We start from the raw sequence: 25371 nt of genomic DNA, 5'->3' as shown, positions 1-25371 counted from the left end.
AAACTTTCAAAGTCAGATAAACAAAAAGCCCATAAGTAATTCAAGAAGAAAAGCCCATTATGGATAACTGTCTTTTTCCAGTTTTTTCTCTCCGTGAATAATCCACTTTCACATCTGTTTCTTGTCTTCCTTGATTTGCGACCAATCGTAAGAGAAGAGAGAAGAGAGATTCTATGAACTACAAAGAGGTAAAGACCAATCCTTTTGACGTGCCTTCTTACATACTCGTTTCCGTGATTACTCCTTTATAGAGAAGATTTTCTAAAACATTTTGAGATTCAAAAGAACTGAATTTTTATTTATTTCAAAGCTGATAAAAACCAAAAATGTGTTGGATGATAATGGGAACAAGAGAGGCCATCAAACGTGCCGCTAAATCATATTGCTATGGAGTGGAATGTTAGATTTTATCTGTGCGCTTGTATATAGATCTCAAAACAATGTTCTTTTTTCCTCAGATATAAACAAACAAATGCTCGAATATCAAAAGAGACGACAATGCCCAAGCCTCAGCAAAGGGATTGAATCAGAGCATTTTCATTTATCGAATAATATGTATTCATCATAAACTAGAAGCAGAGTCAAATCAATAACAAAACGTAATAGAAAGGGTGTAACTTTAGATACTCATAATATATTATTCATGCAATACGCAAGTCTTTTAAGATTTAACATCCACAAGATAAAAACTAAAACTTTAACCACAATTCCGAAAATAAAATAGCAAAAATCGAACGAATCAGAGTCATGGCAGCGAGCTCGGATGATCTAGAACCCGAGCTTGGTACGGCGCCAATGCCTACGCTTAGCGTTGTACCTGCGTGAAGAATAAACAACGAACGAACTTCAGTATCAAACACTCCAACATTTTTTTCTCGAAGGAAAACATAGAAAAATCAAAACCTGATCTTGTTATCGGTACGGAGACGGATCCAGCCAGGGATAGGCCTGTTTTGCCTCATCTTCTTCCCAAGCTTCTTCTTGATTATGAACGTCTTGTGCGACGGCTACAACAGTTAATCGTAAAAATTAATCAGGCAAAGTAAAAGAGATATGAAATATGGAGGAGAAAAGAGTGAAGGAGTTATATAAGTACCATCTTTGCTTGAGGTGGCAACGGTGATGATCCGGCGGAACACGGCAGCTCTAAAACCCTAATTCCAAATGATAATAGTCTGAGGAAGTCAATGGTTTTTATACGCGGTGTAAAGAAAGCAAAGCTCAATCTTAACCGTTCGATTTTTACTTACTTGCTAACCAGCCGTCCGATGCTTAAACCGTTAATTAAGTGAACCCGATCCCGGTTCGGTTTAACTTAACCGGGAAAGATAAAAATGTGGATTAGGGCTTCTTTCTTCTCTCTCTCTCTCTCTCTCTCTGCTCGGCTGCTGAAAGAAGTTTGTAGTTTTTGATTATTGTTCATCAGCGCCGCCGAGAGAAGAGAGAGAGCTAAGAAGCTATGACGACGATTGTTCCCACTTCCGAAGAAGATCCTTTTCTCGCCGTCGTCCAGTTTACTTCCCAGCTCGCCTGGGCTGATGCTGGTCCCGAGGTACAATCTCTAATATTTTTCGTCTCGATGATCTGATTGGTGAAGCATGAATGATAGAATCAGTTTGATTTAACTTTGCATTGGTGCAATTTGAATAGTTTGTGTAATTTTTCATGATTCTGATGCATATTACAAATTCAATTAGTCAAATTTTCTAAGTTGTGGTTTGAATTTTGGAAACTTGTTTTGTTTGATTAGGCTGCGGAGCCAGAGATTAGCAGGCTATGTAGAGAGGCTGAGGAGTCGATAGTAGCAGGAAAGTGGTTGGAGTTGGCTTCGTTGATGGTTACTTCAGCTGAATTGGTTTCTTCCAAAATGTCTGAGAAAGGTTTGTTTTTCTATTATATTACACAATGCACATCCTTTTTTTTTTGCATTATCAGTAGGTTGATGTTGTTTGTATGTTTGATTCAGATCTTGAGTGTACCTACACCATCATTTGCAGCCTTGTTAAGAACGCGAATAGCCCTGAAGATGTCCTTGAAATGGTGAACGCTATCTCTTCTAAGGTTGTTCAACAGCCGAATGACAAAGCTTCTCTTCGTTTGAAGATGTATGATCCTTTCCAGCTTATTTGTTTAATGTTTTTTTTATAGTTACATACTTCTGATTTGTTGGTTTATTTGTCTTTGTATAGCCTCTTCAATCTTTATAACCTTCTGGACCACCCGTATGCTCGTTTCCAAGTGTACATGAAGTCTCTTACGCTGGCTGTTGAAGGGAAGGTTACTGAGTACGTTGTTCCTTCGTTTAAGAAGATCGATAACTTCTTGAAAGAGTGGAACGTTGACAGTAAAGATCAGAGGGAACTCTTCCTTGCCATTGCTAAAGTTCTGAGAGAGAACAAAAGGTACTGCAACATAACCCTGCTCATCAGTCATTCTCTCCCTAGTTTCCTCTTAGTTATAACAGTATAACCTCAAGATTTTGTCTATCAATGTTCCAGCTTGGTGAAAGAATCCCTTAACTTCCTGACGAAGTATCTAGCGACTTTCTCCAATGATGATGCTCAAGTCCTGGGTGAAGCTAAGGAGGAGGCTGTACGTGCAGTTATTGAATTTGTCAAGGCCTCCAGCATCTTCCAGGTACCATAATTCGTAAAAGCTTGATTTGACTGAGATGTGTAAGAGTCGTCTTTCTTGTTGTGACATAGCTCTTATATAATAATGTAAATGCAGTGTGATTTATTGGACTTGCCGGCCGTAGCACAATTAGAGAAGGATACTAAGTATGCCCCGGTTTACCAGCTACTAAAGATCTTTCTTACCCAGAGGCTGAATGCTTACAGTGAATTCAAAGCTGCAAATTCAGAATGTCTGCAAAGCTATGGTACTAACTTGTATTATCCGTTTTATGTATTTTTTTCTTCTAATATGATCCCCGGAGGAATCCTTAATTTCTATATCTGCCTGTTTCTTAGGACTTGTCGATGAAGATTGTGTAACGAAGATGAGATTGTTGTCACTAGTGGACTTAGCGTCAGATGAGTCTGGCAAAATACCTTACACCTCAATTAAAGACACTCTACAGGTAAAAACTCAGAAAACATGAAAAAAATGTGACTATTAGTTTGCTTACTTTTCTCTGTGTGTTTTCAGGTAAAGGAAGAGGAGGTTGAACTATGGATTGTGAAGGCAATAACTGCAAAACTGATCGATTGTAAGATGGATCAGATGAACCAAGTTGTTATTGTCAGGCAAGTCCTTTCGATTGAAACTTTCTTACTGATAGATATGTATACGTATGCAAGTTGATAATTTGATGGTATTATTTATATCTTTCAGCCGCTGTTCCGAGCGTGAATTCGGATCAAAGCAATGGCAGTCACTTCGAACTAAGCTCGCAACTTGGCGGGTAAGTACAAAACTTCACTTCATTTTCCATGCAACACATCTCCTTAATCTGATTTTTTTTTTGTTTTCGTGTTGTGTTAGGATAACATTGGAAACGTCATAAGTACAATTGAATCGAACAAGGTAACCGAGGAAGGCTCTCAGTCATCATCATCTACTGCAGCAATTCAAGGCCTTAGTGTTCGTTGAAAAGCTATCAAATATTAAACCCTTTTTCATTGGCAGAAAGCTCTCAAACCCGACGTTGTAGTCTTAAAAGCTTTTGTTCCTCTCTTGGCATTTGGTTGCAGAGATTTTTTTTAGTCTTTGAATATTTTTTTTTGTCCCTGAAACAATGTGGAGGAGAGTTTTGCTATACATTATGTCTCGCTTAATAACATATCTTGTTTTGATAATCAAGACTGAGAATACTTTTTCAACTGGATCTAGTGTGGACATGCAATGAAAGACAATAGTTGATTACAGGTGTTTCAGACGAGATGCTAAGCTAATAATACTCTCTGATGAGTTTTCCTCAGATCACTGCAATAAAGTCTACACTAAAATGATTCTTACAAGATGCCATGTAAGAAGGCAGTCAGTAACAAGGAGATTGATCCTGCTATTCTTGCAAACAGAGAACCGATAAGCTTGTATGAGGCGGTATTGGGGAGCCAAGGGTAAGAATCAGGAGGTGGCATCACACAGTTATCTCCATTGAAATAGATTCTTCTAGGGAACGCCCAACCTTTCTCAAGTGTGAAAGCTGATGCTTCTTTCTGGAAAAGTAACTCAGATTGTACATTCCCATATGGTCCAGCTTGCATCAACAGATCATTGTAGAACTTCACTCCCCACAGTATCCCAGTATCATCTACACAAACCAAAAACAAAAATCAGGACTGTTAACTTTCTAAGGAAACAAGAACTCTGCAGGTTCTAGATGGTACTTACTTATGGAAGCATAAGGAATCAAGGGCTTGTAGTTGAAGCTGAAAGTCTGAGTGAGGTTATCGAAATTCGGATGCTGCACGACCAGGTTCCACTGAGAATAGTTCATGTTGTAGTTGAAATTTGTGATGGTGACTTTAACTCTCCAGTACGCTTTGTAGTTAACCTTGACATGCCAGTGGATTCTCACTGGACACATATGGTTTGTACATTGGACCAGAGGCGGTACATACAAGCTCTTCCCTGTATTTGGAACCACAACAGATGCTATCCTTGGACCTTTTGAGCTGTGGTTGAATCAAAGACGTATACACCAAAAGATTAAAAGAAAAAGCTAACAGGGTTTAATCAGGTAATGTGAGCTATGAGAAGAACTTACTCTACACAGTTCCCTGGCTGAGAAGTGTTTCGGCATCCACAAGAGCATGTAGGACAAGGAACTATTGTGCTGTTATAGAACGATGAAAGAGAGACACAGCAAGTAGGTGTCCTCTGAGCTAAGAACTGCGAGTATGTGCAAGTTACATTCCAAGTCACTGTCACATCAGATATAAAAAACAAAATCTCAGTTTCAATTTGACTTTAGTTACATTTCAAGAACAGTATTAACTTACTCATTGCTTGTGTGACTCTACGCTTGTCAGTACCAACGAATCTACTAGGTTTGACAATCTTCCCAGGGCCACAAGTGTAGCCAGGTCCAGGAGCCTTTAGAGTGAAGTTCTTCGGCACCCTGACCGTCTTATTAGTGGTTCCGGCTTGTCCAACGGTCAGCTGGAAAGAGGAAACAGCGGTTGCTGGATCTTGAGCCCAGGAGTTTATCACACCGCCTCTGCAGCAGTTGGCAACCTGCTGATTGTAAGGAGTTCCGGGCAAGAGATCAACAACGGAAGGTGTTTTCTTGCAGCAATGAGGAATGGTTCCTTTGAATTTTGAGCAGTCTCCTTGTTCTGTTGTTTGTCCTCCGTTCATTCCCCATATAACCTCTCTCTTTGCCCATGACCATCCTAGAGTCCAGCCTGGAGCTTGAATGTGTCGGTATTGCTGGAAGTTATACATGGTTACAGTCGCCTGCACCGTGGAACAAATAACACAATCAAGATTCAAGATATGTTGATGATAATGTGTGTGTATATACATACCACATAGCCATCTCCGGTCCAGGTAATGATGTCCCATTTGATAGTGATGTTCCCACTTGGGTCCAAAGGATCATAAGCATCTGAAAAACCCCCCAAAAGCAACATCATGACCAAGCAATAACTGATTTTTTTTTTAATGCTTCAAAGTTTATCTTTCTATTTTCTATAACAGATCATTAGAGATGAAATGTCATTAATATGAAGACTTAATGAAGAAAACTATTCAACAGCTCTCTTTCTATATGCATCTAGAAACACAAGTTTCTTGCAATGTCAATTAATAAGGACCTCAGAACGAAAGTTGCACTCAGACTCAGAGATTTGAAGAAAACTCTAGAAAGTAAACTGTATACTCAACAGTACAACAGCGATAAAACTTGGATAAAAATGGAATCTTTACGGCTTACCTGCAGGAGTGTAACTAGAGAAAGAAACTAGAAAGACTAAAGAAACTCCGAGCTTGAAGACGATTGAAGAAGAAGTAGAAGAACACAAGAACCCCATTTTTTTCTCAACAGAAAGAGAGAGAGGGAAACTCTTCGTCTTCTTTAGCCTTAACTTCTGACAAGTGACAAGTGACAAGTGACAACACAGGGATGAAGAATCTCGGTGTAATATAAGGCAAAAAGAAAAGCTTAGGAGATAAGTCAAATTGATTAACAACCATGAAAAAAGATTATAGATTTTAATCAGAAACAAGTAATGACCAATTAACTTCGAAGTCTTTGTAATTAATCTTCTTTTAATTATAAAGGCTCATAAGTGTTCATTGAGAATGGAGAAGTCCAGCTTTTTGTAGAGAGATTAATGAAAAGCCAAAAAGAAAGTTGCTTTAGCGGGAGATGTGCTATGCCAAGTGTAATAATGTGCCTTAATGCACACGTATTTATGCAACTTAGCCTGCAATTCTTTTCTAATTTCAAACATTCTGATTCACATTTATTACTATTGTTCAGTGAATCCAAAGACTTTTGAGAATCTCCAGACAGTGTCATACACGTTGCTGTCAAACAGGGCAGATAAGGAAAATCAATGAGGCCTGTTTTAAGTTCAGCCCAATACATTATAGCCATAGCATATGCAGGTAACAAAGTAAAACTTTATCAAAACATTAAAAGCATAACGAGTTTTGCAAAATCTCACAAGCCTATCAAAATTGACAGAACTACTACAACCGAAACTACGATTACTTTTGCAGTTCGTCATCATCATCACCACTGTGGTCCTCATCTAGTTCAGGTTCACTAGCAACATCATCATCATCTTCTTCATCGTCAACGACATGGCCATGACCAACAATCCCGCTAACTCTTCCAGACTTGTTTGCATATTCTTCAAGGGATGTTGATGGAAACACATCACCAACCTTGCTGCTATCGCTCCTCGTTGCTTCTTCATCTGACTTCTTTGGGTTGCTATCTTTGTTCATCTGTGTAACGCAAAAACACACAACTTTAAGGCCTCACACAAACTTCAGAGTAAAGATATCATCCTACTTGTTTGGAAATATTATATAGATAGTTAAAAGAGTGAAGCTTACAGCACGCAAAAGTGTCCTTCGATCTCTTTCCCTAGCATTCTTGATAGTCTGCAACACATTAACCAAGTTTTAATATCGAAACCCTGTAAAGCTTCTTTTAAGCTCCAATAAGAAGGAAATGAGAGTTGTACTAAATACTAAATAGACAAACCTCATCGAGCAGCTTCTGTTCAGCTTCTACTTCATATATATCCCTGAGAAACAAACAATTACCTTATAAAACTTAGCTACCAAGCTCACAATATAAAGAAACCAGTATCTAGCAGAAGCAAAAGAAAGACTTTATTCAGCAATCAAAATTACCTTCCCATGATTTGCTCAGAAGAAGAGTAACACTTTGCACACACTTTCTGCTCTTTGGCACAACCTGTTATCAGAATTTCACTAAAACACATCACTTTCACTACAAAACCGAGATACCTAACTAATGTCATGGGAAGGTAATATGCTTGTGAGAGAGAGAAACAGAAGACTAACCAGTGCATAACTTGTGATATGCTTGACGAACATTACGCTTTAAACACTTCTGACTACACCAAATAAAAATAAAAATTGAATCTTTCGAATTTTCTCGACAGAGAAACAATCAAATTCAGGGAACAAGATCATACCATTTGGCGGGTTCGGTTAGCTTTTTGTATTTGCCGTATTTTCGCTTCCAAGCGATCTGCTCCCGACAGCGATGGCAAACTCCGGTTATCTCCGACAGCGGTCGGAACCTCCCGCCCACTTCCTAAAAAAATTCATAAATTTCAGACAATTTGACTCAATTGTTTGGCTTAAAAGTATTCAATGGATTTCGTTAGAACGAGCAGAGAGAAATTGTTTACGGTTTCGTTGATCTTCACGCCGGCGTTGGGTACCCATGCGAATTTGTTCTGATGCTTCGGTGGTCCCTGTCGTGAGCCCATCTCTTACTTCTTTTTCTCTGTCAAAATCAGAGCTTCGAAGCGCGCGAGTAAACGAACAAACAGAGAAAATGATTCGATCGGTGAGACGGCGAGCCAAGGGAAGAAGAAGAAGAAACAATTAGGGTTTTTCGCTGACCTTTTTATTTATTTTTGTTAAAATTTAGTTTCAAGTCCATTGGGCCCTTTTGAATGCCGATTATGGCATGAATTTCGTGATGGGCTAATCTACTAATGTAAAGCCCATGTATATCAATAACATTTGAGATATTTGTTTTATTTTCTCTCTATTCGGTTTATGCATGTTTTCTATAAACTTCCCAAAACTATTAAAAGTTTTAATTTGTTTGGTTTTGAGTCTTTTGACTTTATCATTTTTCCAATATGTAAAAGGAAGACTGATATGCTTAGTTATATGGATTTGTCTAGATGACTTGTTTCCTTTTGTTTTTTCCAGTTTGGATGTTTCAAACATTTTGTATTTGTGTAATCATCACACGTTCATGCTCATGTAATGTTTATGGATAAGAGAAAAAAAAAAAAAGAGGAACTCTTTCGGATTTTTCACGATGCATGTAATGACCATATGCATCGTGCATCGACGAGCGACCCACGACGTTACTCCATTCATTTAATGTTTATTGAGATGTAAGCAAAAGATCAATGATGGTTGTTGATAATACTAATGTTTTTTTTTTTTTTTTGCTAAAAATTGATAATACTAATGTTGTCCGTTAAAAGCTATGGAATTTTATAACATCCAACGTATAATATACTGAATTAGTGAGCAGTTATTATCCGTGTGTATTTTATTATGGTCATGCTTGAAATATTTCAATTTCGTCTAAAACACTGAAAGGAATGTCAAGATCAGAAGATAATTTGTATAACTTTCCCACATGGGAATGTTCCTTCGTTAAGTAAAGTAGAATAACGTTGACGATCTACGTTAATTAATTTGCATCCTAATGAACACCTTTATTGATGTTACACTCCGGTCAAAATGTATTAACTATTGTTAGGTTTTCTATCTACCATCTTTTAATTCGCAATCGCACACACCACTTTTCTTGTTTGTTTGTTTGTTTGTTAAAAACGCACACATGCCACTAAATACATTTACGAAATCAAGTAGGAAAAATATAAACCGAAACCAATTAAATTGTTAGGTAGAATATCTCCTTTATAGCGTTAGCCAAACCTACTAACGTAGTAACCACGTTAAACTTCTAAAATAAGTACAAATTTTTTAACCACAAACACTTAATTAAGATACCACTAGTTTAACTTAATATGTTATTATCGTAATGAGAACAATATAACAGTATTGCTTCATATCTAACAATTTTTAAATAATATTGTAATGATTATCTCATCGTGTTGTAAATTCTTTGTTTTGCCAAGAGATGTATTTGTTAATCACTAAATTTTATAAACAAAATTTATTTGAATCTTTGTGATTTCTAGTAAAAATATCTGAGTTTCTACAAGTATTACCGGTGAAAGGTAAATCAATTGACTCGAACTTCAAACTACAGCTCTAATAAAAAATTAATAAAATTAAGAAATGTATGTGTAAGTTTATACAAATTGATTCAACAACTGATAAATAATAAGATTCTATTTTTGGAAATCAATTACTTTTATAATGCGAATTTATAAACGAATAAAGACAAATTAATTCCCCATAGAATACGGACAATTAAGAGACAAAATAGAAAAGTCTTCAGTTCCTCACCAAAACAAGGGTAAAATTCTTTTGACCTGTTAGAACGAGTCTTTATCGACCACGTGTTAACCTTCACACACGTCACGCAAATACATCGCACGTGCCGGATCTGTTATAAAACTTAACAACGACGCTCTTCTTCAAGTTCATCTCAGTTTCAAACAACGCCTCTCTCTTCTTCTCCTTGTCCAATTCTCAATCATGGTTGAACCGGCGAATACCGTTGGAATCCCGCTGAACCACACGGCCTTGTTGAAAGATGAACTCGACATCGTGATCCCGACGATCCGCAACCTCGACTTCCTCGAGATGTGGAGGCCATTTCTCCAGCCTTACCATCTGATCATCGTCCAGGACGGAGATCCTTCCAAGACCATTGCTGTTCCCGAAGGGTTCGATTACGAGCTCTACAACAGGAACGACATCAACCGTATCCTCGGTCCCAAAGCTTCCTGCATTTCCTTCAAGGACTCTGCTTGTCGCTGCTTCGGTTACATGGTGTCTAAGAAGAAGTACATCTTCACTATTGACGACGATTGTTTCGTAAGTTTCCCACAATTCTCAAAGTTTTCTCCTTTTTTCTTTTGGTGCTGTCAAAAAAAAAATACTCCTTTTTTTTTGGTCGTTCTGTTTTGTCTGAATCTGTAGATCTGCTCTCAGGTTATGTCTTAAGGATTGTGTTGTGTCTATGCGAGATCTGGTTTCAGTGTCGGTACATTTAACAGATCTCAAAATTTTGAATTTTGACATAGATCTATACATTCATATGCTTTGATTGTTCTCGATCTATTTTTTTTTCTGAACTGGAATTGTATAGTCTAACTCAGTGATCATGATCTCTTATGTTTTGGTGATTCTAATGTCGTAACAGTTTAAGTTCATAAGAATCTTGCATGTCGTTGTCCTAAACACTTTAAGGAATCGTGGGGCTTGTGTCCAAGAATTGATTTTTTTTCAGTTACGACATGAGTGTAGCATTGATGTTGCTGTCATAATGTGTTGGTTTGATCACGTGTGACGTGTTGTTCCTCATGTTTTTTTTTTCTTCTTCTAGCTTTAGCTGCATTTGAATAATCTTTTAATTTTATTTTTTAATTACATATTATTGTGTTTGTTGTCATGTGTTATATAGGTTGCAAAGGATCCATCTGGAAAAGCAGTGAACGCACTTGAGCAACACATCAAGAACCTTCTCTGCCCATCCTCTCCGTTTTTCTTCAACACATTGTACGATCCCTATCGTGAAGGTGCTGACTTCGTCCGTGGATACCCTTTCAGTCTCCGTGAGGGCGTTTCCACTGCTGTGTCCCACGGTCTCTGGCTCAACATCCCTGATTACGACGCCCCAACTCAACTCGTCAAGCCTAAGGAAAGGAACACACGGTACTACTACTTTTAACATTTTTTCTTTTTCTACATTTTTTCGATTTTTTAATTACCTAACAATGCTTACATGGCATTACTGTGAAGGTATGTGGATGCAGTCATGACCATCCCAAAGGGAACACTTTTCCCAATGTGTGGCATGAACTTGGCCTTTGACCGTGATCTCATTGGCCCTGCTATGTACTTTGGTCTCATGGGTGATGGTCAGCCTATTGGTCGTTACGACGATATGTGGGCTGGTTGGTGTGTCAAGGTACTTATTACTTCCCTACTCTCCTACATAGTTTAAGCGGTTTCTTATGGGTCTGTATTTTTGCAGGTGATCTGTGACCATTTGGGATTGGGAGTGAAGACGGGTCTTCCCTACATCTACCACAGCAAGGCAAGCAACCCGTTTGTGAACCTGAAGAAAGAGTACAAAGGAATCTTCTGGCAGGAGGACATCATCCCTTTCTTCCAGAGCGCAAAGCTCTCGAAAGAAGCTGTGACGGTTCAACAATGCTACTTGGAGCTGTCCAAGTTGGTGAAGGAGAAGCTTAGCCCCATTGATCCTTACTTTGACAAGCTTGCTGATGCTATGGTCACTTGGATTGAAGCTTGGGATGAGCTTAACCCGGCCACTAAAGCTTGAGCACACCGCAGTTTTGGGTTTTTAGCTCAAACCTATCATCATCTATCTTCCTCCCTTCCTTCTCTGTTTTGTTTAATCTCATTTTCCGGCGATTCTTCAGTTAATTCGCCGGAGTTTATTTAAAATAGTGATGATGGTGTAGCTCTATTTAAGATCCGAGACAATCTATCCTCTGAGCTTTTTGTCTTTGTTTCAATAATAAAATCATATAGTACTCCATAAGTCTTTGGTGTTACAGTCTGCTTCCTGATTTGTTGACAAGAAAGTTTGAATATGGAATTGCTACCAAACCAAGGCTTAAATTATGTTTGATATTAGTTGAATTGAGCTGTTGCTGAGGAGCAATGTCTCTCCATAGGTTTAGCAAAGTGCTAATAATAATGGGCCTCATAAGTATTTGAATGCCCCACTAGGTACCATAAGCCCGGATATTGAATTTCTCATCTAGTAATTCTTTTTCTAAAATATTTATGAATCTTTTACACCAATTTTTCAAGTAAAACCCAAAAAATTTAACATGTTTTTCTTATAAAGTGGCATCGGCACATACGACATACGACAAAGCCACAAGGATTGAATCGGAGGACCCGCCCTCGTGTCTCAAAAAGAACATAGTATCAAATTCTTCGTAAACATAAAAACTTATATAGTAGACTTTTTGGCTCAAATTTAGCTAAGTATAGTACACAAAAGCATTTTTAGCAAATCCATGGTTAAAAAAGATCTTTGGGAATTATAAAAGGGGATACTTCATTCAGAAACCCCAAGCAATAAGCAAATGTTTCTTATTCTCTCAGTTTCTTATTTAAATAGTTTAAGGAAAATTCTTTTGTTTCAAAATGTAAGTAGTTTCTAAATATCTAGATAACTTTTACTGGATAGTATAAGCAATCAAATAATATCAATTTTTTATAATTGGTTGAACTAATTAATTAAATATTATTTTTCTTAAAGTATCAACTTTCTTAATATTAGTGCTTTTAGTCTAAACTAAATGGAGAGAGTATTAACTTAAACTACCTTGTTACTTCATGAAAACTTCTCCATGCCATGTCTCCTTGATTTCTTCAAGAATATTTTTGTCCTTTCAGTTTATATACTCCATGTCGGTACCGACTTTCTTGAAATACTATTTTAAGTTCTTTATTTTCTATTTTCCCATTCGGAAATAGGGATGTTTGATCTACGTAAATTTACAATATTTCATTCCTATAAAAAGTTATTTTCATAAGAAAAGGTTGATACGCAAGTACACAACAAGTTGAGTATATTATAGCTAGTATCCTATCTGAATGAAATAATATAATCTGAACTGTATGATCGTTTGGTGCTAGAGCTGTGAGGCAATCGCAAGACTCAATTACCAAAGTATCGTGAAACCAGCTTATTTGGATAGAGATGGCAATAAAATTGTTGAGTTATTTACTTTGATAATTAAAAAAATGGTTTCACCTATAAATCGTTCAAATGTTACTGCTGGAACATTTTATTTTATTTCACACTAGCATTAACAATTACCGATGAGGAGTGTGCCTTTTTGTCTTGCCTATGGAATTGTCGGAAAACCCTAGCTTTCACTTTTCCGGTTTTAAATTTTTTTATACATAGTATAGACAGATGACTCTTATAAATGAGCTTCACTCACATCAACTAAAATACTAATAGCTTCCTTAATATCGTCAAAGGCATACGACATGAAGAACACAAACGCAAAGTTAATCACACTCGTTGTAGGGTTTCTCGTCCTCATGATGATGATGAATCTTCATCATGCGCTTCAAGGTCTGGACATGACAAACTCTTAGTTTTCTCCTCTGTTTTTTTTCTCTTCTTATTAGAAGATCCTCATGTGTGTCTACATATATCTTTAGGTCCCTTGGTATATATAGATGTTAAGTGTGTTTGTGGCGTCCCTTCTTATGATGAAGATGATGTATGTAGCTAGGTATTATATAATGTGTGTTCTGTATATATATTTGTGCGTTGTTTCTTATGACGATGGTAAGCATCTATTTATGTGTGTGTGTGTGTGCGCGCGTTGATATCTACAATACATCATGCATGTGTTTGTCTTCTCAGTATACCTAAACATATGAGTACATAACCATGTGATGCTGATGTTGTAGTCTTTGAGAACTTACAGGTGGAAACATAGATGTAGGTGGATCCAAATATGAAGATTATGGTCTTATGGTGAGCCGAAGTGAACCTCTCTTGATGGGACGAAAGGTACACATTAATCAATAGCTACAGTATCTTATTGTTAATTGTGAAAATATAGTCGTGAAAAATACAAATATGAGTGAGGAAGATTCATATAAGCATGTTTCCTTATATATAATCATATATGTTTTCTGGCAGTTAAAAAGTTCAAAACCTATCGAGTCTGGAACAAAGAAAAGATCAACAAAAGGTTTACCGTCAACAGATTCAGCAAAAGAGATCGATAATCTAATGAGAGGCGATTATTCTTCACGTATGAAAGGAAGGAAAAGGAGCCCAATCCATAATTGATGGTCATTTAAGTAGTTTAAGAAACTTAATTAGAAGTTCATTATGTGAGAAGACAACGTTAACCAGGCCTATATATATATATATAAATATATGTTTTTTTAATTAATGTTTTGTTACCTTTTTTTTTTTTTTGCTTCAAACTATGTATTCTCTGAGTTTAGGCTCATATATTAGAAGGCTCATGTATTAGAATAGAAACTGTAACATTTGATTGTAAAATGCATAATGAGAGGACTTCTACATATGATACTAGAATAGAAACTGTAACATTTGTTGCTAAAAAAAGGCTCATATATTAGAATAGAAACTGTAACATTTGTTTGTAAAATGCATAATGAGATGACTTCTATCTTGTGGGTAAAGCATTTATTTTCTTATACTTCCCTCAAAACATTGATAGCTCTTCAGAAAGTCGCTGTAGACCAAAGAACCTCAAATAACGTCTCACTGGGGGGGTGATTGGTCCCCTTTTAAACCCCATCTTCCAGATTGATATACAATCCAAAGATCTCCGGCTCCATGATCTCCATCGACAATGGTGTGGATCAGATCACATTGTTTATTGAAATTATATAAGAAAAATTCGCTCCCAGACACGTTTGTCGAGAAAGGTCCATAGAAAGTTGACTTCTACAGATTCCCCGCTTTAACCAGCGGTCCTTTCCTCTTTCGATCACCTTTCTGCGGAATATCAGAGAATCTTTTCAAATCCTTTCCCGTTAGAGAAGTATCCACCGGTCTCTCCACCGCACCACCACCGCGTGAAGGCCAAAACGCCGGGTTCACACCCCCGACCCGGGTCGGCGGGACCGCCATGACGAACGACGACAAGCAAGCAAGGAAGCACCAACAACCTAACCCCAACGAAGCAAAGACCAATCTGAACCTAGGCTCTCCGACAACTCACTAAGAAACCAAACAGACGACGCCTAAGGAAAAACGAAGGACTCTACGTTTTTTCTCAGCCTCTCGACCCAACATCAATCTCTCCTCCGACGTAGAGACATCTACATAAGCTCTCTTTCGTAGTGGCTACTTTCCGAAGGAATCTACCTAATAGGGAACAACACAACCTCACCATGGACGTCAGAAGACTCACCGCAGCTGAGAAGGGAAAAGGGGCCATCTCTGAACCTTACCAAGCACCGCGGAAAGCTCGGGTTAGAGTACCGGAACCCGCGAACTCATATCTCCTCCAAAAACACTCACTGACCTTAATAGGTAGAGTCACGAATGCATCAGTCCAGAAGGTCTGGTCACTGCTACCTTTCTTCACGGAGAAATGGGCAACTGAGACACGCCCTGTTGGATCAGATCTAGGCCAAGGAATGTTCCAATTTCAATTTGAAAAGGAAGAAGACCTCCTCTCGATACTAGAAAAACGACCGTACCGATACGCAAAGTGGATGGTGATTGTGGAACGATGGAACCCCACCACGGCTCCGGATTTTCCTTCACTCATCCCGTTTTGGATCAAAGTCCAGGGACTCCCGGTTCACCTCTGGACAGAACCGACTATAAAATGCATTGGAGAAGATCTAGGAATCTATGAAGAGGCTGAAATAACATCACTCACTGCCAGAATGCGAGTCCAAGTTAATGGGAGGCTTCCCCTTATTATGAACTCTGTGGTCGAGTTCCCAAATGGGGATGAGGTAATCGCAACCTTAGTGTATGAAGGACTGGATAAACATTGCACTTACTGCAAACGACTTGACCATGAAGCTAGAGAGTGTCTAAAGGCTAAAGCAGAAAAGAGGGAACAAGCTGAGCCACCAGAGGAGGGTAGGAAGAGCAACAAACAACCTGAGCTATCGATAGGCCAAAATGACCAAAGACAATCCTTCTATGGAAAATCAATCTCACACAGACGGGGAGACTCAGAGCGACCAAGCCCATACGACAGAACCAGGACATATCTAGCGCGTGAAAGACAATATGGAGGCCACAAAAACTTGGAATCAAGGTCCCATAGAGACACAAATACAAGAAGAGCGGATGATAGGAACCTCCAATGGAGACGAAGACCAGAAGGAAAACAAGGGGATATCGGAAGATCCTCGAACAGCTCAGCTTTCCACACCAATCAAAGGGAACAGCAGCGATCCCCCCAGGCTAAAACAGGATGGCGCAGGGAACAGAACATAAGAGAACCAAGTTTTACAACCCCACAAGGACACTCTCGGATAGACAGAGAGGAGTCTAGTGCATCAAAGGGAGCTCATCGAGACTCTGCTAGGGGGACTCCCCTACAGATACCTCATGAGGAACTCCCAAAGGAGGCAATGGAGGAGGCAATAGAAGAACTGCGTGGAGTCATGAACCAATACACCGCCGTAGCCGATCCAACGGAAAGTGCAGCGCGCAGAGAACGATACCGTCAAGCAGAAGTACTAGGAGAAATAGAGGAAACTGCTGCGCAGATGGTGAGATCAAAACTTGCGCTGCAAGTAACGCCTCAGACCACGCCAGAAAGCCCAAAGAGGATTCCCGCCCTGCTGAGATTGGGACCTTCTCCCCCACACGAATCAGAGGTGAACCAAAACGACCAACCGGAGCAACGGCGCAAACCGGGAAGACCGCCAGGAACTAAAAAGAGAACCCAAACAAGCCCGAAACTTTTAACTGGTTCAAGTTCGAGGAAGAGGAAAGTTCAACAATTAAAACCACCTATGTGCCGTAGGAGACTTCCACAAGCAACTACAACAGTCAAGGGAAACAAAGGGGCAAGGAATACACCTGCAAACTCGCGAGATAGCAATGACAGAAGGGGATCGGCCCAAAACTCAGATGACCAGCCCATCTGCAACATGGTCCCGGCGATAAGGAAGAAGAAGAAGACGGATTTTCAAACTCCGTCAACTCTCGGTCCTTAAAAATAGCGAGCTGGAACTGCCAAGGTTTGGGGAATCCTTGGACAGTTCAACGACTAGGGGAGATCAGGAAGAGCATCTACCCGGACATTATTTTTCTCATGGAAACAAAAAACCCCAATGCGTTTGTATTAGATAAACTCAAGCATCTAGGCTATGAATACTACGACTTGGTACCCCCGACGGGCCATGGAGCCGGGGGTTTGGCATTGTTTTGGAAATAGGAAATAAAACTTGAAGTTTTAGAAGCCAATGCAAATCTGATTGATACAGAGATAGAAGTTGAAGGAAATAAGTTCTTTGCATCCTTCGTATATGGTGACACAGACAAGCGCCAACGCAAGCAACTATGGGAGTATTTAGTCATACTAGCGGTTGAAAGAGACGCCCCCTGGTTCATCACCGGGGACTTTAACGACCTCCTCAGCAATGACGAAAAGACGGGCGGTAATGAAAGACCGGAGGGCTCCTTTGCAGACTTGCGAACGTTCTTTGCTGAAGGTGACTTGTATGATTTGCAGCACACCGGTGATCCACTGTCTTGGAGAGGGCAAAGAGGAGATGACCTAGTCCGCTGCAGACTGGATCGAGCAGCGGCAAACTCCAGCTGGGCAGAGAGATTCCCCACAGCGAGATGTACCTATCTAGCATACGAAGGATCGGATCATAAGCCACTTATCTCCGTTTTTGATCCGTATAAGAAGAAGCGCCGGGGAATTTTTAGATATGACAGGCGGTTGAAGGATAACCCCGAAGTAACAGAACTGATACGTGAAACTTGGCGACAAGCGGGAGCAAAACCAGTGGCTGATAGGATTAGCTTGGTGCGAGGAGCAATATCAAGATGGAACAAAACCAAGCAAAACAACAGCCGCCTGGTGATCGAAAGCAAGCGGGAGGAACTGGAAGAAGCACAAACAAGCCCTATAAATGATACGGAACTCATCAACAAGATCTCCAAAGAGCTGAAAGCGGCCTACAATGCAGAGGAGGCATATTGGAGACAGAGGAGTAGGCTGTTGTGGCTGCAGCTAGGAGACCGTAACTCTGGTTTCTTTCACGCCACAACAAAAAACAGGAAACGAGCAAATGACCTCACGGTTATTGAAGATATGGCTGGGAATCCAGTGTACAAGGAAGATCAAATTGCGCGCGTAATTGTCCAGTATTTCAATAATCTGTTCACAAGCTCAGAAGGAGAACGAGAAGAAGTCGTGAATATGGCGCTAGAACCAAAAGTATCAGACGAAGAAAATGAGAGATTGATACAGATCCCGAATGCGGAAGAAATCAGAGCAGCAGTATTTTCGATCCACGCAGATAAAGCACCGGGACCGGACGGCTTCTCGGCTGGTTTTTTCCACTCCAATTGGGACACGATTGGGCGAGATATTGTAGACGAGATACAAGACTTCTTTGTCTCTGCAAAGCTCCCAGCGAAGATCAATGAAACTTTTGTTCGCTTAATCCCGAAAGTTCACAGCCCTCAAACAGTGGCGGGGTATAGGCCGATAGCTTTGTGCAATGTCTACTACAAGATCATATCCAAGATCTTGACAAAGCGACTTCAACCTCTCCTCTCCTCTATCATCTCAGAAACTCAATCCGCCTTTGTTCCCGGGAGAGCAATATCCGACAATGTGTTGATCACCCATGAAGTTCTCCACTACCTCCAAACCTCCAAAGCCGAGAAGATTTGCTCAATGGCCGTTAAAACGGACATGAGCAAAGCTTATGACAGGCTCGAATGGGAGTTTATCCAACTTGTCCTTGAAAGATTGGGATTCCATCCGACATGGGTAAAGTGGATTATGGAGTGTGTCTCATCCGTTACCTACGCCTTTCTCATTAACGGCTCGCCTAGAGGAAGAGTTAAACCGAGTAGGGGAATCCGCCAAGGAGACCCCCTTTCACCATATATCTTCATTTTATGTGGGGAAGTTCTCTCGGGGTTGTGTAACCGAGCACAAGAAAGTGGAGAAATGACAGGGGTTCGAGTGGCTCGGGGAAGCCCACAAGTAAACCACCTCCTCTTCGCGGACGATACGATGTTCTTCACGAGAGCAAATGAGGAGAGCGCATCAGCACTAAAAACCATCCTGAACCGATATGAAGCTGCATCCGGACAGTCCATAAATACAGAAAAGTCGTCGGTTACCTTCTCCCGCAAGACCCCTGTCGCCCTGAAGACAAAGATGAAAGCGATATTGAATATCCAAAAGGTGGGGGGTTTAGGAAAATATCTTGGTCTACCCGAACATTTTGGAAGGAAGAAGAAGGATCTATTCTCCTCGATAGTAGACAGAATACAAGTCAAAGCGAGCGGATGGTCGAACAGGCATCTTTCACCAGCCGGGAAGATGGTCATGCTCCACAGTGTGCTGACCCCTATCCCTTCTTACTCCATGACCTGTTTTAAGCTACCCGTCTCACTATGCCAACGGATTCAATCTGCGCTGACACGCTTTTGGTGGGGGGATAAGGATGGAAATAGGAAAATGGCTTGGGTCTCTTGGGATAAAATGACCCAACCAAAGGTCAACGGAGGCTTGAACTTTAAGGACTTCCAGAGCTTCAATGATGCTTTCTTAGCAAAGCTCAGCTGGAGATTAATCCACAACCCCTCATGCCTCTTGAGTCGGGTTCTGATGGGAAAATATTGCCCAGAAACCTCTTTCCTGCAGGCCACACACAAATCAGTAGAGTCCCACGGCTGGCGGGGCCTTTTAATTGGCAGAGACCTTATCTGCAACAACTCGGGATGGGCCGTGGGCAATGGCAAGTCAATAAAAATCTGGAGTGATGCATGGCTAAGCTACACAGAGCAAGCTAGACCCATGGGACCAGCGCCGGCAAATCAATTGGACCTCACAGTAGACTGCCTTCTCTTACCCGATGGGTCCGACTGGAACAGAGAGGCTATAAGAAGCTTGGTACCGCACGAAGAAAGCAGAATCCTAAGCATAAAACCGAGCAGAACCGGCGCCCCAGACAAACTCATCTGGTTGGGCACGGAATCAGGAGAGTACACGACCAAGTCAGGATACCGAAAGGCACTAGAAAGATCAACATACCCGGAGGAGGAACGTCCTGCAGTGACGGTTGACTGGAACTCTGGCGTCTGGAAACTGCATACAGCCCCGAAGATCAAGTTGTTTCTATGGAAAATTTTCCGTGGAGCCCTACCTGTAGGAGAAAGCTTGGCAATACGCAACATAACTAGCGCTCTCAACTGTAAGAGATGTAACACCCCAGAATCTACCAATCATCTGTTCCTTCACTGCGGGATAGCACAAAAGGTTTGGAAGCTAGCCCCATTCTCAAACTGCATTGACACTAGAGGAATGGTAGATTTAGCTGGTGCTTGGCCTACGCTTTGCAAAGAGACTTGCCTTCCACCTACAGGCATAACATCAGGCCAACTGGCCCCTTGGATACTCTGGTTTATTTGGCTGGCAAGGAATGATTATGTCTTTAACAACAAGGACACAACCCCGGAGGCAATCATCACCAAGGCTACAGTAGCGGCTCGAGAATGGCTGACAGGACAGAGGTCATCACAAGGGGACCAAAACAAAGGAACTCCCGCTCCAACAAGTCACTCTACTCTCAACCGAAGCGACAACTCAACCCGAATCCAATCTGATGCCGCTTGGCGCCAGGATCTACAACTAGCGGGACTAGGCTGGGTGATGGATAGGGATGGGAATAGAAGCTCGTTCCTAGCTCATTGCCATTTTGTGAATTCCCCACTGATAGCTGAGGCACTGGCCTTGCGAGAAGCTCTAATATGCTGCATTGAAAAGGGAATCCTTCATGTATGCTGCGAGTCAGACTCCCTCAAGCTGGTTAAAACGCTCAACAAAGGACCCCCGACGGCGGAACTGTATGGCATTGTTGCTGATATACTCTGTTTATCAGAGGCCTTTACATCTATTTCTTTTGGCTGGATCAAACGTTGTAAGAATAGAGATGCTGATGCTCTGGCAAAGCAGGCTCTCTGGAATGAATCCTCTGTAATGGCTCCCCTGACTTTTGGAGTTTAGGTTTAATGAAAGTTGTGTTACAAAAAAAAAAAAAAAGATGACTTCTATCTTGTGGGTAAAGCATTTATTTTCTTACACTTCCCTCAAAACATTGATAGCTCTTCAGAAAGTCGCTGTAGACCAAAGAACCTCAAATAACGTCTCACTGGGGGGGGTGATTGGTCCCCTTTTAAACCCCATCTTCCAGATTGATATACAATCCAAAGATCTCCGGCTCCATGATCTCCATCGACAATGGTGTGGATCAGATCACATTGTTTCTTCTGGTGAATTGCCACTACTCTCACGTAATAGCTGAAGACATTCATATGGATTAGCATAGAAGTAGTCTTCTTCTTTAGGTTTACTCGGAATCACAAGCCGCTTCTTGGGACCTCCCATTCTTGTACCGTGAGAGGCCTTCACCCTGGTCGAAAACACTTCCCAGCTCAACAGTCCTTCATAGTATTCATCTATTAGATCAACCAAGAACTTCCTCTTTAGCTCAATCGTTTTCTTGAACCCCAAGAACCTGAGGATGAGGAATTAAGTGCATATATTAGTCATTGATAAAAGAAACATTATATTTTCTTTAGATTACAACAGTGATAAATTGATAATGATTCACCTGCGGTGACCTTCCACGACTTTGGCCATGTTCCCATAATAAGTAGGAACGAATATATCACTTTCTAGAGAGATCAGGTAATCAAGAGCAGCCATTTGAGAAGAACGGTTCTTACAAAAACTCAAATCAGACGAATCGAGCAGAGTTTCTTTCCTGACCTGGTTTTCAATATCAAAGAAGATCATCATCAGTTACTGACACTATTGAGTGAATCTTTCAGGCATTTTTTATACTAACCACATTTGGAAAGACGTCTGTTAAAGCCTTTAACCTCCTTTTACCACCGTATATCTCTCCGGCAGCTATGTAAATTTGAACATTACGGTCAATGCCTAAGGCCGATAGTGTCAGAGCTGTTTCTTCAGGAGTCAATGGGCAAAGACCTTCTTTCCTCTTCAACTCTGAGTTTATTATTTTCTCTTTCCACCATGGATAAGCATATCTATGCAATGAAAAATGAATGATAAACATCAATATCATAAAGAACTTTTAATACAAGAAGAAATGTTGTCTAACCTCATTCTTGTGAGTTCTTCCTCTTCGTAGCGGTTGCAACCGTGAGAGCAACCAGAGAATGCCAACATGTCCATTTCGTATCTGAGATGGAGAACCAGAAAGGGACCTTTCTCCCTCAGAATCTTGACTACTCTTCTACCTAGTTCCTCAATCTTTGGAGTGAACCTAAGAGCGTTGAAATTTACTCTACATCTCAGCTTCTGAACCTCGACAGGAAGTTCGTTATTGGCAAGCCGAGTATCTGTTTTGTTCAGTTGTAAGACCTTGTGCTTCTTCACCAAGGGAAGAATCTGTCTCCAAAGGATCAAGTACAAGAAGCTATGAGAAAGAAACCACTTGGGTATATAGAAGACAAGTGTTCTAAAAACCGGTCAAATCGGGTTTGAACGAAACATTTGTTTTAATTTTTAAAAAATCGGTCAAAATCAAACACGTTGGACCGTAATTCTCTCTAAGACGCCTAACTACCGCCTAATGATTTTTTGAACATTGTAGAAGACTAATCATATAAAGTTCATAGGACATGTGACCGAGAAAAGAACCTGGTCTTGGTAGTAGGACATGTTAGACCAGCTAACAGGAGGCATGGTGTGGTACACACCGAGTTCGACCCTTCTCCTAAGCCTTGGAGGAACCTCTTTGAGTATACGAACCTCATCTCTCAAAGAAGTTATGAAGTGGTCCACATCAAATATGTCTTTGAATTCACTGTCAACATGAGAATCCGATCAATAACTTGAGGTTATCAATTATGGAAAATAAGTAATTCAGAAAGAAACTCTGAGTGAAATGGATGGAAATGATAACCTAGGATCATTCCAGAAAGAGGCCTTGTCAAGCTCTGGGACAATAAGTGTGACATTCATGTACCTTGCAATAGTGACCATATCACATATCTGAAAAAAAGAAAGCAGAGTTCAAAAGTCATATCTATTAAGAAATGTAAATACATTTTTGATAAGGATCCTTTGACAAAGCAAACAGATTAGTTCTGATGTTTACCGCAGCTCGCATTTGGTTGAGTCCTCCATTGCAAGAAACCATAAGATAGCCATTGTTATGATATATCCCTGAGTGAAAACAAAGAGTACACAAAGGTATAAACATTGGTATAAGTAACCAGAAAGAAAACATGCTTACTTTTAGGAGGGAGGGCTATTTTCATTGGAAGAGAAGCCATTTCTTGTGCAGCCATTGGGAACTCATGGCGGCTGAGCCAACAAGGCCAGCCTTTCAGCAACCTTGGTCCCCACATCCCACCCAAAGCAACCAAATGAACAAAACAACTCCATATCAACAGTATGGTCATAACCCGAATCATCCATAGGCTCATACGAGACCTGAAAACCAAGGAGATCTTGAACTTGTCAATCTTGGTTTCTCCTAGATACTTAACCTTCATCTCTAAGAGCTTCCTGTGGTATAGACACTTCTCCGCTTTACACATTTCTAAATCTCCTCACAGGGGGGGGGGGTTCATCAAATAGATTCCACGCTTTAAGTCTCTATAAGAAGACTAATCAGATCATTAAGTCAAGGTAAGTGTAATCATCACCACGCAAAACCAGGGGAAACATTTATTGTTATTACTCCTCGAAAAAAATCAAGAATCTCTCTCACTCAAGTCAACCACAATTTCCGGATTAACACGACCGCATTCTCATAATCTCTGAGTTTATGAACCGACAATTCTCAACGCATTAACAATCTCACCAACCAAAAACAGATCTCAAGTTCTATGAGAAAACTCTCCAAATTACAAGGAAACTAATGCAATGGCCATCGTTGGAGCTAAAAGTAAGTAAAGCAGCAATCAAAAGGAGGAGACAGAGTTGGTTGAGAGAGAATGCTTGTTGATATTGTCGACGAGATTCTTTCTTGGACCAGATCCGGTTGGTGATCACCGGAAACTGAACCGAAGCTAGTTAAAGAGATTGGGAGGAAAGAAGAGGAAGATTGAGACAAGAATGTGGCAAAAGATAATTTGTTTTTTGATATCTTTTATTTTGTCGGTAGTCTTTTTGTTTGTTTGTGACCGTTCTGTGTTAACAGTTGAAGCCATTGTTAAATATCATATAGCTTCTTCATGGTATAATCTATGAAGGAAACAAAAATCTTCAAGTTGCATTCGTTTCCTTTTTAGCCAACTAATTGTACAGATTATGGTAAGTAAATTATCTATATATATCAACGATAAGATACTTCACTGACTTAATCTTTGTCTTATACGTTCATGTTTTATATGATACGAATAAATAATACTCCTTGCGTTTATGAATAAGAGTCACTATGATATTTTTCGCACAAATTAAAAAAGTTACTGAAATATATGTAAATTGTTATTAATTACACTTTTCTGACTAATAATATTTGAGATAAATAAAATTATTTATAAAATCAATACAATTTACAGTTAATTTTCAGTTGAAATTAAGTATAATTTGCATTAGAATTGTAAATTGATATTTTTATATAACAAAAAAAAAAAATTAAAATGACACTTATTATGAAACAAATGGAGTATAAACATGGGTGTCATCTTAATATTTATTTCCCTTCTAAAAATATTTTGTTTACTTCTGAACAAAGAATTCAAAGTTTTGTATTGTAGTTAGCATTATAACAGTTGTATTATCCATGAATATATGCCAAAACAAATAAATGGAGTTTAAGAGCTGCAGTTGCAATCATAATATTAATTTACAATAGATTGATGGAAAATATGATTTAAAGATGTTTAATAACCAGTCTAGTGTCATTTTCAAGTGCAAACCATGCGGGCGACCTGAATTCAACCTTCTTTTTTTTTTTTTGACTAAGGGCATTCATGACCTGAATTCAACTTTACGTGTACGTTGCATGGTCGATACACTGATACGTAAGTGTATTGGTCGAAAAGAGTCAACCTTCAAATCAATTAGTTAATTATATTCTAATCACCAAATCCATGATTTGTATTTTAGTAGTAGGAGTATTTATTAAGATATTAAGTAATAATTTTTTTTCTTCATAAATTAACCACATCGATCAACAAGTCTTTTCTTAATGAAACGATTGAAGTATTCTAATGCCTATCTCTTTTTTTTTCTAATGCCTAACTTAACTACATGTACGCAGACGATAAAATAATATTTGTTCATTTAT

General features: G+C 39.7%; 6 protein-coding genes across 6 annotated transcripts; 2 read left to right on the top strand and 4 right to left on the bottom strand.

Moving 5' to 3' along the window:
* Nucleotides 1-600: 600 nt before the first annotated feature.
* On the bottom strand, nucleotides 601-1196 carry LOC106380167 (60S ribosomal protein L39-2). Its single transcript, XM_013819976.3, has 3 exons — nucleotides 1097-1196; nucleotides 904-1007; nucleotides 601-817 (listed from the first exon to the last, which is right to left on the bottom strand). Exons 1-3 carry the CDS (start codon nucleotides 1097-1099, stop codon nucleotides 769-771), a joined length of 156 nt encoding a protein of 51 aa, XP_013675430.1. The 5' UTR covers nucleotides 1100-1196; the 3' UTR covers nucleotides 601-768.
* Nucleotides 1197-1330: 134 nt separating this feature from the next.
* Nucleotides 1331-3824, top strand: LOC125609184 (eukaryotic translation initiation factor 3 subunit M-like). Its single transcript, XM_048780286.1, has 10 exons — nucleotides 1331-1552; nucleotides 1751-1880; nucleotides 1967-2105; nucleotides 2190-2402; nucleotides 2499-2637; nucleotides 2731-2881; nucleotides 2973-3082; nucleotides 3151-3248; nucleotides 3337-3406; nucleotides 3487-3824. Exons 1-10 carry the CDS (start codon nucleotides 1460-1462, stop codon nucleotides 3592-3594), a joined length of 1251 nt encoding a protein of 416 aa, XP_048636243.1. The 5' UTR covers nucleotides 1331-1459; the 3' UTR covers nucleotides 3595-3824.
* Nucleotides 3593-6272, bottom strand: LOC106382872 (COBRA-like protein 1). Its single transcript, XM_013822953.3, has 6 exons — nucleotides 5885-6272; nucleotides 5478-5557; nucleotides 4950-5406; nucleotides 4715-4871; nucleotides 4339-4622; nucleotides 3593-4258 (listed from the first exon to the last, which is right to left on the bottom strand). Exons 1-6 carry the CDS (start codon nucleotides 5979-5981, stop codon nucleotides 3957-3959), a joined length of 1377 nt encoding a protein of 458 aa, XP_013678407.2. The 5' UTR covers nucleotides 5982-6272; the 3' UTR covers nucleotides 3593-3956.
* Nucleotides 6273-6497: 225 nt separating this feature from the next.
* LOC125575337 (uncharacterized protein C9orf85 homolog) lies at nucleotides 6498-8100 on the bottom strand. Its single transcript, XM_048780290.1, has 7 exons — nucleotides 7848-8100; nucleotides 7629-7750; nucleotides 7495-7547; nucleotides 7321-7384; nucleotides 7169-7211; nucleotides 7018-7065; nucleotides 6498-6906 (listed from the first exon to the last, which is right to left on the bottom strand). The coding sequence occupies exons 1-7, from the start codon at nucleotides 7926-7928 to the stop codon at nucleotides 6664-6666; spliced, it is 654 nt and encodes a 217-aa protein (XP_048636247.1). The 5' UTR covers nucleotides 7929-8100; the 3' UTR covers nucleotides 6498-6663.
* A 1691-nt stretch (nucleotides 8101-9791) lies between these two features.
* On the top strand, nucleotides 9792-11893 carry LOC125609185 (UDP-arabinopyranose mutase 1). Its single transcript, XM_048780287.1, has 4 exons — nucleotides 9792-10197; nucleotides 10787-11037; nucleotides 11125-11293; nucleotides 11360-11893. Exons 1-4 carry the CDS (start codon nucleotides 9856-9858, stop codon nucleotides 11669-11671), a joined length of 1074 nt encoding a protein of 357 aa, XP_048636244.1. The 5' UTR covers nucleotides 9792-9855; the 3' UTR covers nucleotides 11672-11893.
* A 9166-nt stretch (nucleotides 11894-21059) lies between these two features.
* LOC106382870 (rhamnogalacturonan I rhamnosyltransferase 1) lies at nucleotides 21060-24280 on the bottom strand. Its single transcript, XM_013822950.3, has 8 exons — nucleotides 23368-24280; nucleotides 23230-23297; nucleotides 23035-23123; nucleotides 22770-22935; nucleotides 22228-22517; nucleotides 21949-22153; nucleotides 21712-21869; nucleotides 21060-21615 (listed from the first exon to the last, which is right to left on the bottom strand). Exons 1-8 carry the CDS (start codon nucleotides 23672-23674, stop codon nucleotides 21354-21356), a joined length of 1545 nt encoding a protein of 514 aa, XP_013678404.2. The 5' UTR covers nucleotides 23675-24280; the 3' UTR covers nucleotides 21060-21353.
* Nucleotides 24281-25371: the final 1091 nt, after the last annotated feature.

Source organism: Brassica napus, chromosome A5, assembly GCF_020379485.1.
Source record: "Brassica napus cultivar Da-Ae chromosome A5, Da-Ae, whole genome shotgun sequence".
NCBI lineage: Eukaryota > Viridiplantae > Streptophyta > Magnoliopsida > Brassicales > Brassicaceae > Brassica > Brassica napus.
This window is presented reverse-complemented; position numbering and strand designations above follow the sequence as displayed.

Excerpts from the sequence above, each read along its gene's own strand:
- LOC125609185 (XM_048780287.1), top strand. The coding sequence starts at position 9,856 with ATGGTTGAACCGGCGAATACCGTTGGAATCCCGCTGAACCACACGGCC. Across the intron at positions 11,038-11,124 it reads CCTAAGGAAAGGAACACACG|GTATGTGGATGCAGTCATGA; the intron begins GTACTACTACTT and ends ATTACTGTGAAG. Across the intron at positions 11,294-11,359 it reads GGGCTGGTTGGTGTGTCAAG|GTGATCTGTGACCATTTGGG; the intron begins GTACTTATTACT and ends GTATTTTTGCAG.
- LOC125609184 (XM_048780286.1), top strand. The coding sequence starts at position 1,460 with ATGACGACGATTGTTCCCACTTCCGAAGAAGATCCTTTTCTCGCCGTC. Across the intron at positions 1,881-1,966 it reads TTCCAAAATGTCTGAGAAAG|ATCTTGAGTGTACCTACACC; the intron begins GTTTGTTTTTCT and ends TGTTTGATTCAG. Across the intron at positions 3,407-3,486 it reads CTAAGCTCGCAACTTGGCGG|GATAACATTGGAAACGTCAT; the intron begins GTAAGTACAAAA and ends GTGTTGTGTTAG.
- LOC106382872 (XM_013822953.3), bottom strand. The coding sequence starts at position 5,981 with ATGGGGTTCTTGTGTTCTTCTACTTCTTCTTCAATCGTCTTCAAGCTC. Across the intron at positions 5,558-5,884 it reads CTCTAGTTACACTCCTGCAG|ATGCTTATGATCCTTTGGAC; the intron begins GTAAGCCGTAAA and ends GGGGTTTTTCAG. Across the intron at positions 4,259-4,338 it reads GATTCCTTATGCTTCCATAA|ATGATACTGGGATACTGTGG; the intron begins GTAAGTACCATC and ends TGGTTTGTGTAG.
- LOC106380167 (XM_013819976.3), bottom strand. Across the intron at positions 818-903 it reads CGTACCGATAACAAGATCAG|GTACAACGCTAAGCGTAGGC; the intron begins GTTTTGATTTTT and ends TTCTTCACGCAG.
- LOC125575337 (XM_048780290.1), bottom strand. The coding sequence starts at position 7,928 with ATGGGCTCACGACAGGGACCACCGAAGCATCAGAACAAATTCGCATGG. Across the intron at positions 7,751-7,847 it reads GCGTGAAGATCAACGAAACC|GAAGTGGGCGGGAGGTTCCG; the intron begins GTAAACAATTTC and ends GAATTTTTTTAG. Across the intron at positions 7,548-7,628 it reads CTAACCGAACCCGCCAAATG|TCAGAAGTGTTTAAAGCGTA; the intron begins GTATGATCTTGT and ends TATTTGGTGTAG.
- LOC106382870 (XM_013822950.3), bottom strand. The coding sequence starts at position 23,674 with ATGTGTAAAGCGGAGAAGTGTCTATACCACAGGAAGCTCTTAGAGATG. Across the intron at positions 23,124-23,229 it reads TCAACCAAATGCGAGCTGCG|ATATGTGATATGGTCACTAT; the intron begins GTAAACATCAGA and ends TCTTTTTTTCAG. Across the intron at positions 22,936-23,034 it reads TCTTTCTGGAATGATCCTAG|TGAATTCAAAGACATATTTG; the intron begins GTTATCATTTCC and ends TCATGTTGACAG.